This window comes from Penaeus chinensis, chromosome 27 (genome assembly GCF_019202785.1).
Source record: "Penaeus chinensis breed Huanghai No. 1 chromosome 27, ASM1920278v2, whole genome shotgun sequence".
NCBI classification, from domain to species: Eukaryota; Metazoa; Arthropoda; class Malacostraca; order Decapoda; family Penaeidae; genus Penaeus; species Penaeus chinensis.
In genome coordinates this window covers 2,270,943-2,283,442 of record NC_061845.1, presented here as the reverse complement: position 1 = coordinate 2,283,442, position 12,500 = coordinate 2,270,943, and the positions used below count along the sequence as shown (strand labels likewise).

The 12,500-nt window shown below is 41.2% G+C and overlaps 1 protein-coding gene across 1 annotated transcript in view; it reads right to left on the bottom strand.

Annotated features, from left to right (window-relative positions):
- Window positions 1-1,156: 1,156 nt before the first annotated feature.
- The window catches only part of LOC125039627 (FRAS1-related extracellular matrix protein 2-like), a 23,320-nt gene continuing 11,976 nt past the window's right edge, over window positions 1,157-12,500 (bottom strand). The window contains exons 11-28 of the mRNA XM_047633780.1: window positions 12,409-12,497; window positions 11,760-11,924; window positions 10,945-11,127; window positions 10,354-10,517; window positions 9,873-9,995; window positions 9,448-9,614; window positions 9,072-9,277; window positions 8,386-8,561; window positions 7,884-7,993; window positions 7,215-7,442; window positions 6,548-6,694; window positions 5,776-5,935; window positions 5,087-5,206; window positions 4,230-4,371; window positions 3,359-3,546; window positions 2,979-3,131; window positions 2,435-2,707; window positions 1,157-2,135 (exon numbers count right to left, since the gene is read on the bottom strand). Coding sequence (XP_047489736.1) covers window positions 1,914-2,135; window positions 2,435-2,707; window positions 2,979-3,131; window positions 3,359-3,546; window positions 4,230-4,371; window positions 5,087-5,206; window positions 5,776-5,935; window positions 6,548-6,694; window positions 7,215-7,442; window positions 7,884-7,993; window positions 8,386-8,561; window positions 9,072-9,277; window positions 9,448-9,614; window positions 9,873-9,995; window positions 10,354-10,517; window positions 10,945-11,127; window positions 11,760-11,924; window positions 12,409-12,497 — 3,016 coding nt within the window. The 3' untranslated portion in view covers window positions 1,157-1,913. The remainder of the gene's footprint in view (window positions 2,136-2,434; window positions 2,708-2,978; window positions 3,132-3,358; window positions 3,547-4,229; window positions 4,372-5,086; window positions 5,207-5,775; window positions 5,936-6,547; window positions 6,695-7,214; window positions 7,443-7,883; window positions 7,994-8,385; window positions 8,562-9,071; window positions 9,278-9,447; window positions 9,615-9,872; window positions 9,996-10,353; window positions 10,518-10,944; window positions 11,128-11,759; window positions 11,925-12,408; window positions 12,498-12,500) is intronic.

The window sequence follows — 12,500 nt, the reverse complement described above, 5'->3', positions numbered from 1 at the left end:
ATAGACGGAAGATAATTGAACAGAAAAATAGCATTGAATGGTCTGCACAGTACAGCGTATAACTATATAGAGAGAGGTTGAGGGAGACGAGAATAGCTAAGGAGACAGAAAAGAAAAGGAGTGAATCCGAGACAAAATCTTGTGATTCGCGTGGCACAATAAATAAACAGTAATGACGGATATAGAGATACAGTGACAGATTCATTTCTTTGAAGATTATGGAGTGCTGTAGGTTTGTTGCATTATTTCTTAAGACCGGATGCCCTTCCTGACGCCAACCCAGTCTATTTCCCCGGGCTTGGGTGTCATTGACTTACTGTAAATCGGTTCCCCCCCCCCAAAAAAAAATGATAATAATAATAAAATAATAATAATAATAATAATAATAATAATAATAAGAAGAAGAAGAAGAAGAAGAAGAAGAAGAAGAAGAAGAAGAAGAAGAAGAAGAAGACGATACAGTAAAATGTTCAGATTAGCTGAATGGTGAATTAGGTGGAATATATTGACAGAAAAAAACAAGTAGGCCTATTGTTCTATTGACGAAGAAGATGGTGATGATGATGACGACGATGATGATGATCAAGGGTCTTCTATTGGGGAATTAAGTAAAATCATATTTCTCTTTTCAAATTATATATATATTTTTATATCCGTATAAAGCTGCTCAAACACATATTACGAACATCATTTCGCATAGACGTTCATAAATCCATTCACAGAACACACACATTTTTTTTACAAACCACATTTAGAAATATCTGATAACTGTCTCTCCAAAGCGCCATTGGGAAATTGAAATAGTGTTCTCAGTTATCAAAAGTGATAATTTGTTAGAAATATAACAAATCTGACAATGAAGAAGTACTTTAATACAACTAGATTGTAGGAAATGGGTCCTAATAAGACTCTTTAGCATATATTTAACATTTTGTAGGCCTACTTATTTAAAGAGCCCAGGATATTAATACAGAACAGTTAAAAGATCATTAAAGAGTTAAACACTTACATAACATACACCAAAAAAAAACACGTTCTTGGATGGATGTTATGCAATACAATGAAACCAAGAAAAAATATACACAGCTAAGAAATAGTAAAAATTAAATAGAAAATAAAAGATAAAAGAATAAAAAACAAAAAACGGGAAGCACAGTACAACTATAATAATAAGATTTCGCGTGTAATTGTTACATGTAATAGACCTACATTAAGTACAATCCACCAACAGGTTTAAGTACATATAAAGCCCAACTGAGAGATCCTATACAGTGGAAAAAAAGAGTCTTATAATGAGCAAACGTGGCAGTGACAGATTAGCATTGTTGAGGTCATGAGGAGGAACCGATTTTCACATCACACGAACTTTGCTCGAATAAGTAAAGAAAAAAATAATTATCTTTTCTTATTCTATTTTGCTTATCAGTCCATTTTGTCTATATCGTTTTTTGTTTGTTTGTTTATTTGTTTGTTTTTAGTATGTTTATCTTTTATATCATTATCCATTTTCGTCTGTCCAGATCACAATCATTCCTTTCTTTTATTGCTTCTGTTTTCCTTTTTTTTCTCTCTTTCTTTCTCTCTATTATTCTATTTTTCAGTTTCTTTGTTGTAGGTTATTGAGAATAATGAAAGTCACTTTCCTCCGTTTGCGTGTTGCACTTAGGAACCATGAACTGTTGTTATTTATGAATATCTCTCTATTTATCTTCCTTTCTCCGCCATATCATTGCAAAGAGACATAATTTGTTATTTCAATTAATAATGATAATCTTATATCTCACACACACACACACACACACACACACACACACACACACACACACACACACACACACACACACACACACACACACACACACACACACACTAGACACCACTAAAGATAGACACGCACACACAACTCAACGTCACTACACTTCGGTGTTGTCCTCGTGAGTGTGGTAATAACGGGGATCCACGATGTTACGATTCCTGTAGGTGGCCGAAGTGCCGTTGCCAGCCACAGTCATGTACCCCGGTGGTAAAACTTTCCCTTGGCGTCTTCTTGCCAACACCACCGCCGCCGCTACGCTTCCCGCTGCCACCACACACGCCAGTGCCACCAGTAAGGGGACGAGAGGAAAGTGGGAGTCCTGAAAGGGTTTTTGTATGAGTTATTGTTGTTTACTGCCTGTATGAAGTATCGTGTCGTTATTGTTGACAGACTAGTGAGTAAATAGTAGTGCATTTATTAATATACGCAAGTGGAATAAACAAGAGAAGCCATCTATACTTAATTAGCAATATATGGAGTTCCAATGACTTCGAGTCTAGACTGATGTAGATGTAATGAGACCATCAAGAGTTTAAATGGAGATAATTCGTTAATTAGTGTACGCGTGCGACCACTCCCATTCAGGTTGACTGTGTTCGTGCAACTAAAAGGACTGACCTCGTCTGTGACTCCGGGATCAAGGCTCCCCTCTGGCCTGCTCCGCAACGAAAGCCTGTGCATGTTGGTCCCGCGTCCATTGTCTCCCGTTCGTGGCTCCGGGCTGGCTCTCCTGGTTCTTCTCAAAGGCCCTTGTGGAGAGGCGAAGGCGGCGACGGCGTGGTGGAGGCGCCCCTGGCTCGCCACGTCCCTTTTGCCTATCCCACGGGCGGCGCTCTCCTCCGAACGCACCGTGTAGATGCAGTGGACGAACCACTGGCGCCCGTACGCAACCTGCAGTTTGAGATCACGTGAGAAGGGCGCTCTTGACACTTTTGGTCTACTCAAAGAGCAAAGATCTTTTCGGTGAGGTATCATTTTGACTTAAAATGTTCTTAATAATGTATAGTAATATGTGCATCATCCATACTAAACACTGTACGAATAAGGTATCGAATAAGATTTACTTCATCAGTACTAGACACTCAAGGAATAAAGTATCGAATAGGATTTACATCATCTATACTCAACACTCTACGCATAAGGTATCGAAACACCCAAGTACCTCGAACAGTGGTGTTGAATCCAGAGAAAAGCCATCAGCACCGGGTTGGTTCAGAAGGGCGATGACGTCAGGCTCATCGTCTTCAACAGCGAGGAGAGCCTTAAAGGCCTTCCCTTGGTACTCGAATTTCACGGAGTCCGGTGCTCCTTTGTCCTGGGATGGCGGGAAAGACGAAAAGGAAATCTAAGTCCTTGGTTTTATAAGATCACGGCTTTTTTCCTCAATATACATCGGATTTTTTAGATCTTCAACACACTGACAGCCTGAATACGTAACATATAACCAACAACGAATTCTAAAGACAGATACACTTCTCTCACTCCTCTTGGAACCACCTATCGTATCTCCAAGGGGGTGGGTGAGTGGTTGGGTGAACTCACAATGATCTTGAAGTTGTGGAGGAGGTTGGGTGAGTCCGCCACGCAGCCGTACTCATCGGTGGCCGGGTTGTACTTGGGCACGTACCCGTCCACGCCCGTGCAGATGAAACACTTCTCCAGAGTCACGTGGAAGCCGACGCCCAGCGCTTGCACAGGGTTGATCATCACACGCCCGTAGATGCGCTCGCCTGAGGGAGGGTGATTAGTGTTTAAATAGGTAAATTGATAAATAAACAGATAAATAAACAGATAAATAAACAAAGGAATAAATAAATAAATAAATAGGTAAATAAGCAAAGGAATAAATGAATAAATAAATAGGTAAATAAGCAAAGGAATAAAATATTAAATAAATCGGCGTTAAAAAAGGGTGAGAAAGTGAATAATATATATATATATATATTTATATATATATATATATATAGAGAGAGAGAGAGAGAGAGAGAGAGAGAGAGAGAGAGAGAGAGAGAGAGAGAGAGAGAGAGAAAGAGAGAGATGGAGAGGGTAAAGATGAAGTTGAACAAAATTGAAAAAAGTACATGGATATAATGAAAAAACACCCAGTTTTGCACAGACACACCTACCTACACCGAAATCAAAATTTGAAAAATTAAAGATGATAATAGTACAGTATTAAGAAACAAACAAAAATTTACAAACAGAACCAATTATATACAGAAAAATACAGATAAGGACTCTATTGCATTGACATCAACAAATTACAATCAGTCAACTGTAACAAACTGAAAAAAAAATACAGAAAAAAACAAAACTAATACTAAAAAAAAAAAAAAAACTATTTTCACAAGTAAAATCAAAATACACAAAATTTCTTTACTACACTGACATCAACAAACACACAAAAACGAACCAGGATAAAAAGAGACGTCAGATTCAGTATCGAAGTCAGTCGTGAGGTCCGACAGCCAGAGCTCCCTCCTGCGCATCAGGTGGAAGATAGTGCTAAGTGTGAATTCCTCAGGTACTGGGTCGGATACTTGTTGGAAACGTACCTGGGAGAGAAGCGTTAAAGTGGGTGAGTGGGTGGATGGGTGGGTGAGTGGGTGGATGGGTGGGTGAGTGGGTGGATGCGTTAATGGGTGGGTGGGTGAGTGGGTGGATGCGTTAACAGGTGGGTGGGTGGGTGAGTGGGTGGATGCGTTAATGAGTGGGTGGGTGAGTGGGTGGGTGGGTGAGTGGGTGGATGCGTTAACAGGTGGGTGGGTGGGTGAGTGGGTGGATGCGTTAATGGGTGGTTGGGTGAGTGGGTGGGTGGGTGAGTGGGTGGATGCGTTAATGGGTGGGTGGATGCGTTAATGGATGGGTGGGTGGTTGAATGGGTGGGTGGTTGGATGAATGGGTAGGTAGGTGGTTGGGTGGGTGGGTGAGCAATTGGTTGAATGGGTAGACGGGTGGATGGACTGATAGGTGAGTGGGTGGGTAGATGGGTGAATGGGTGCATGGTTGAGAGGTTGAATGGTTAAGTGGCTAATTGGAATATTCAATAACAAATAACAAAGGATGAAGATTTGAGTTAATTGTTCGTGTTTCGGGAAAAAAATATCTTATTAACCATCACTTCCAATTCCCACAAAATCACCTTAAACCTAATAAAAAAAAAAAAAAAAAAAAAAAGTATATGAAGGATCCTAAAAAAATCAAATAGAGAATGAAAAAAATATATATAAAACAAATTAAAAAGTATAAAAAAAAATCACACCCTCCTACCTGCAGATCGAACTCAACGGCCTCCCGCGGGTTACACAGAAGAGGCAGTGAGTAAGCCACGTCCTCCGTCACTGTGCAGGGAAGGAGGAGGACCTTGTATCGACCACTGTAGTCGCGTACCTGTAGAAGGGGAGGGTGGAGGTGAGACAAGGATGTTTCGCCGTTCGCTTATATTTAATTCGGTGTTCGTTGAAGATCGAAGGAAAGTCTTTAAGCGTTGGTTCTTAGGAAATGTATGAATAAATGTATTAAGGACATCATAACAAATTGAACATAGAAGTAAGTTTCTATGGGTAAAGTAAATATAAAATATATATTGTAGTTCTCGCAAGTATGTAGAACACACACACATTGATATATAACACAATAATGTGCGGATAGCTTGTTAATTGTAGTAATTAGAGTGTTTAGATTGGCGTGAATGGTCGAAACCGTTGATTTTGTGATTAGGAAGATGATAGCGTGTATAACGATGACGATGATGACGTTCATAGTGATCAAATTCAGGTTGAAAAATGGTAATAATAATCCTTATAAGAATAACGACAATAACAATAATCATAATAATAAAATTGATTGTAATAACTAAATCCAAGCAAAAGCAGAAATAAAGGTACAAATCACTTCAAACGAGCGTAACAGCAGTACTCACAATTAAACTTCACAAACCGTATAACAGCAAAACTCACCGCGAAATCGGACACAAACTGCCACTGCTGCTCCGGCTGTGCGTAGGTCGGCTGTGACCTCAACAGGTCGAGGGTGAAGGTCAGGTCAGGGTGTTCCTCGGAGGTCACGGAACTCTGCTGGGTCACGGCTTGGTGCGTCTTCACGAAAATTCCGCGGAATCTGGAAGTGAAATGTGGAGAGATGAGAGAGTTCTTTGTCATTTCTTTTTATACAAGTTCGTGGTTAATGTCTCATGTAGGGTTTTTGTGTAAAATGTAGCCTAATAAAGTCTTAAATCACTATCTGGCTCAGAGTCAGAAATATCTTGCACATCTTTCATATAATTTAGACAATTTTAACACTTTTAACATCAGTAAGACATTCTAACATTCTTACCATCACATAGATTAGTTAGATATTTTTAACATCTTCAACACCATCTAGACATTTTAACACCATTACTGTCATTTAGACATTTTTAATATTCTCAACATCTAAACATTTTTAACATCCTCAACATCTAAATATTTTTAACATCCTCAACATCTAAATATTTTTAATATCCTTACCACCGTCTAGACATTTTTATCACCCTTAATCAACATAGTTTTAACATAAATTAGACCTCTTTACATCCCTTAGACATACTTAAAATTCTTTAAACCCTTCAACACCCATTAAACATTCTGAACAACCCTTTAAACACCTTTAAATATCCTGCAACCACCCACAATCCTTAAAAAAAAAACAGTATCACAATCCCAAACACAATCCTAAGCTCATCCTTCTTACCTCGCTTCGGTGCGGAAGGACACCACAAGACGCCCGTCCTCCCGTATCCTCATGGCCGTAGGATACAGGTGTCCGTCGAGCTCACTGGTGGCGGGAGCTCCTATTCCCTGGTGCCAGAGGATAGAGGTGTCGTAGACGAAGCTCAGCCTGTGGGGGATAGGAGGGAGGGATAGGGTTGTTTGAGATGGGAGGGGATAGGAGAAGATACATTTATGTTTTTGTTGTGCCGTGGTCTGTGTGTGTTTGTCTTTTTGTCGTTTTTTTGTGTTTGGGTGTTTGTCTGTCTGTTTGTCTTTTTGTTGTCTTTTTTGTTTCTGTGTGCCTGTCTGTCTGTCTGTTTGTCTGTCTTTCTCCCTATATATCTATTTCTCTACCTATTTATGTATTTGTTTATCTCTCTATCTATCTATCTATCTATCTATCTCTATCTATCTCTATCTATCTATCCATATCTATCTATCTCTTACTTACGTTCTCACCCAAACTCCGACCTACAATAATCAAACCTAACCAATGAATCCGAACACACCTTACCAAAGTGCCTAACACAGTCCTTCATCTCAAACCAAAACTAACAATTTACGAAACAAATAACAAAGACTTTATGAACAGTTCACACAAAAAAATCATCCCACTTTATCCCCCATAAGAGCGACGACCAAGTGACCTGAGATGCGTCGTGAGATCGGTGTGCTGCCAGCCTCCGGTCGCCACGGGAGAATGGAAGATGTAGGAGACGTAGAGAGGGACGGCGATGCTGACGTAACTCTGCACGACGTCTAAAACCTGCCCGTCGGTGGTGGTGACGCCCCCACACTGCGTCACTAATTCGGACATGGTGAAGTGACCGACCCAACGCCACAGGCAGGATTCCAGGTCCAAGGCGCGGTAGAATCTGTTGTCAGTTTAAAAGCATGATAAAAAGGATGTTAAAATGGGTTGGGTTGGGTTAGAATAGGTTAGGGTAGGGTTGGGTAGGGTAGGTTAAAGTAGGGTAGGGTAGAGTAGGGTAGGTTAGGTTAGGTTAGGTCAGGGTAGGTTAGGGTAGGTTAGGTAAGGTTAGGTGTGGTTAGGTTAGGTTTGGGTTAAGCTAGAGCAGGGTATAGGGTAGGTTAGGTTAGGTGTGGTTGAGCTGGGCTCTGGCTTGCTTTGAATTAGTCTGGCTCAGGCTAAGTTAAACTACACATATAAACATCCACAAAACATCCATTTAATCCGAAAATTTCGCTTTCACAGTCACGTTTCCCATATTTACCCAACAAGACGAAGACACAAACATCAAAATCACGAAGTTAAATGAAGCAACTAAGCCTGAAAAAAAATGAAAAAACTTCACCTCAACGTTGAAGGACTTCGGAGATCAGAGGAATACTGGTAAGGTTCAACTTCATCCACCGGTCGGGGACTTCGAGTCTCGTTGGTCAAAAACCCATGCTCTGTCCGCACCTGGAGAGAAGGAAGAAAAAAATGTTGATAGTAAATTATTGGTGTTTTCTCTTACTTTCTTTCTCTATGTTTTTTTTTTTTTTTTTTTTTGGGGGGGGAGGTTGTGTTTAAAGTTTTGTTTTGTTGTTTGTTTGTTTGTTTGACGTTTTAGATAAATTGGATAATTAAATGCTGTTTACTTAGTTTTGCGTCTTTTCATTGCATTGCTGAATTATTTCTCTGTTGAAATTATTAAGGCTCCCTATATACAAAAACATCATTTTTTTCTTATTCTACAAATACACAATACTCGAAAATAACTTTAACAATCTTTAAATCTTCCTATATCCAAAAAGACGCCCTTTTTTCATCTTCAAAACTTTCTCTCCACACCCAAAAATCGACTCGCTTACCTCGTGGAAATCCAGCAGATTGGAGCAGCGGTGATTCCCTATCCTGATGCCGTCCCTGGAGAGCGTGAGTTCGAAGTTGGTGAGGGCGCGGGTCGAGAGGACGGGGATCATGCCGTCCCTGTGCGGAATCACCACCTCGACGCGGACCAGATTGGGGAGGTCCTCGTCGTCAGGTCCTGCGGGTTTAGGGGGGAGGATTGTTGGGGAGGAAGAATACTTGTAAAGGATTGTTTGTGTGTGTTTTAATTGGTGTTTATTTTTTTCCGCTGTTGTATTTTTAAAGCAGTTGTTTAAGGGGTGTGTGTGTTTATGTCATTTTGTATTCTTTCGTTGAAGTTTCAAAGCAGTTATGAAGGGATGTGTGTGTTTACTCTCTCTCTCTCTCTCTCTCTCTCTCTCTCTCTCTCTCTCTCTCTCTCTCTCTCTCTCTCTCTCTGTCTGTCTGTCTGTCTGTCTGTCTGTCTGTCTCTCTCTCTCTCTGTTTGTCTCTCTCTCTCTCTCTCTCTCTCTCTCTCTCTCTCTCTCTCTCTCTCTCTCTCTCTCTCTCTCTCTCTCTCTCTCTCTCTCTCTCTCTTTCCTGGAAATTATTCCGAGGTCTATAAATTTCATTCCACGGATCATATCGATGTGATTAGAGTCCCTTCCCACAATACACTAATCTAATGCAAACATACGACGCCTCTCACCTGTGTAGTGCAGCTTTGCCGTGAAGGGATCGGCGCCGAACGTCCTCTCGTACTTCGGAGGACACAGCCCCCCCTCCCGCGCTATGCTGATGGGCGCCGAGGCCAGTTCCAAGCCTGCGTCGCCGTCCACGGAGTACGCGCGGGCTACGCACTGCATGCGGCTTCCAGTGGAGAAATACACGCTGTCTAACGTTTTGCTTCGAGTGCTGGAAGGGAAGATTGCATGACTAATTTCCAATGTGATTTAAAATAAATAATAGACGAGAATGTTGAAAATGCGTGCTTACTCCACTCAAGCAATGATTTTGAATACGGAAATACTCCCACGTAGATTTTTGCAATCGCGTGGAGAGCGTAAATCTTTCCCTCGCCTTACCTAGTGAAAAACGTATCAGAAGAGACGTCTTTCAGATCCTTGCTAACGCCATCGTACCCTGAAGGAGCGGCCACTCGCCACCTGAAGGAGGATAGAGTCTGGTTGATTCCCTGACGAGCGCACAAGGGCCCCGTCTCCTTGAAGTCTGGGTGCTTGCTGTCACACGCCTGGAACAGAACAACGAAAATTGTAAATACGCTGATACCGACAGCATTATTTTAATCCGAAGAGCGATGTCAGTATTATGAAAGACAATCGACCAACGTCAGTATTAAGAAACACAATCGACGTCAGCATTACCAGAAACGAACCAGCATTTTAAAAGCCTTTGTGAAAAAAAAAATGAAAATCAACCATTATTTTAACTATACAGACATGAAATACAGGTCATCATATACACTTAAGATTCTATACTTATAACTAACCGTAACGCAGATAACTGGGTATCCGGGCACAGGTAGTGGGGCAGCGAATGGTATATCGTAGTCGCGCAGAGAAACGACCACAGGAGGCGCTGGGAAAGTCACATCTGCTACGACGTTCATTTCCTAAGGATGAAGGGAAGGTTGGGTTTAAGTTTAAGGTAAGTGAAAGGGGTAAAGTGAGCGGGGTGGGAAGGGGGAAGGGGGGTAGATAGATGGGGAGAGGGAGGGAGGGAGAGGCGAAGAGCAAGAGAAGAAAAGAGGGAGGCAGGGAGGGGGGAAGGGAGGGAGGGAGGGAGAGAGAGAGAGAGAGAGAGAGAGAGAGAGAGAGAGAGAGAGAGAGAGAGAGAGAGAGAGAGAGAGAGAGAGAGAGAGAGAGAGAAAGAAATAGAAATCATAGGAAACAAGCCAGACAGGCAAAGAATGAAACAAATAAACGTTCAACAAATAAACACAATCGAAAATACATTGAAAAAACACTCACTTCGATATAAATAATGGCCTTTGAAGTAACGACCTCCACCTTGGACGCGGAGCCGAGGTCGGACTTGAGGTGGACCGTGAAGGCCTCTCGGTGCTCCTTGACCCTGTCGCCGAGGACCACCAGCTCCACCTCCTGACGGGACACGTTGGGGGCGAACACCAGCTCTGGAGGAGGGGGAAGGGGGAGGGGTAGGGGGATTTATTTGTCTGTGTTGTATTGGATTTATTGCTTTATTTTCGTTTTGTTTTTTGTTTTTTTATGGTAGTGTTGATTGTGGTTGAAGGTAATAATAATGATAATTATGACTGATGAAGATGATGATTATAATAATAATAACAATAATAATAATTATTATTATTATCATCATTATTATTATTATAATAACAATAACATTGATAATGATGATAATGCTAATAATAATTATCATAATAATTATAGTGACAATAGTGATAATAATGGTAATTATAATGATAACATGAACAACAACAACAACAACAACAATAATAATAATAATAATAATAATGACGATGATGATAACAATAATAACAACAATAACAACCAAAGAGGACCGCTCGGGTCCCAAACACACACCTTTACTGAAGCCAAAGTAGTCCGCTCCTGAAACCGCTGACCCGTCCTTAGTGTGCACTCTGACAGCGACGGTGGAGGAGGTGTCGCCGCCCCTCGCCACGCCCAAGCGCACTGTCCTTTGTTCACCTGCTTCTGGGGGCTCCTCGACACTCACTCGCGTCTCCTCCAGGTAGATGGTCGAGCCTGAGGGCGTGGAGGGAAGAGGTGTTGGGTCTCTCTCTCTCTCTCTCTCTCTCTCTCTCTCTCTCTCTCTCTCTCTCTCTCTCTCTCTCTCTCTCTCTCTCTCTCTCTCTCTCTCTCTCTCTCTCTCTCTCTCTCTCTCTCTCTCTCTCTCTCTCTCTCTCTCTCTCTCTCTCTCTCTCTCTCTCTCTCTCTCTCTCTCTCTCTCTCTCTCTCTCTCTCTCTCTCTCTCTCTCTCTCCCTCTCTCTCTCTCTCTCTCTCTCTCTCTCTCTCTCTCTCTCTCTCTCTCTCTCTCTCTCTCTCTCTCTCTCTCTCTCTCTCTCTCTCTCTCTCTCTCTCTCTCTCTCTCTCTCTCTCTCTCTCTCTCTCTCTCTCTCTCTCTCTCTCTCTCTCTCTCTCTCTCTCTCTCTCTCTCTCTTCATAATCTTCCCCTTCTTCTTTTTCTTATTTTCCTTCTTTTACTTTTTCTTCCCTCCTCTTTTCTTCTTTTTCTTTTCTTTTATACCCTTCCCGCCAAACGGTTTGTTCAATATGAAACAGTTTTGAGAATGAAGTTACAATGTTCCTTTAAAAATAATAAACATAAAATAAAATAGAATAAACAAATAAAACATAAAGAACACCAAGAACTCACGGTCGGCCTTGTCCTTGATGGTGACAGAGGAGCTGTTTCGCGCCCCCAGCAGAGCCCCTCCGGCAGAAGGCGACGCAGGAGCCCCCAGGCGTAACATGAGAGTCTCGTCGTCCTCGTGCATGTGGTCGTTCACTAAGATGACTTTGCAAGGACGTTCCACTTCGCCTGTAATTGGTGGAGGATATTTACATTGTATTTTACGTTGCAAAAGATGAAGAAGATTGGTAGAATATTCTGAATATTTTCTTGTTATGTTTCGTCTTCGTCTTCTTCTTGGTTTTGTTTTTTTCTTCATCTTTTTCTTCTTCTTCATCTTCGTCTCGTTTTTCTTCATCTTCTTTTTCTTATTCTTCATCTTCGTTTTGTTTTTCTTCATCTTATTTTTCTTCTTCTTCGTCTTCTTCTTCTGATTATCCTTCTTTTGTTCCTTATTATTGACAATGCTTATTTTTCATAGAAATTACCTATTCTAGATTACCACAGACCACTTCCTATAACCAGTCACGAATTATCAAAAACATTGACACCAATATCATCATTAATATTAAACCTTTCCAAGATAGTCAACTAGAGATATGTGTCAAGAATTGTTCATATTTTTAGTTTATTTTATTTTACCTCTTTATTTATTTATTTATTGTATACTTACCGGGTTGAAAATGAACAAAAGAGGCGTTGGTATTTGGTCTCTCGTCGAAATCCAGGCCAACTTCTGCCGTCTCCTGTCTTGTGAAGCATCTA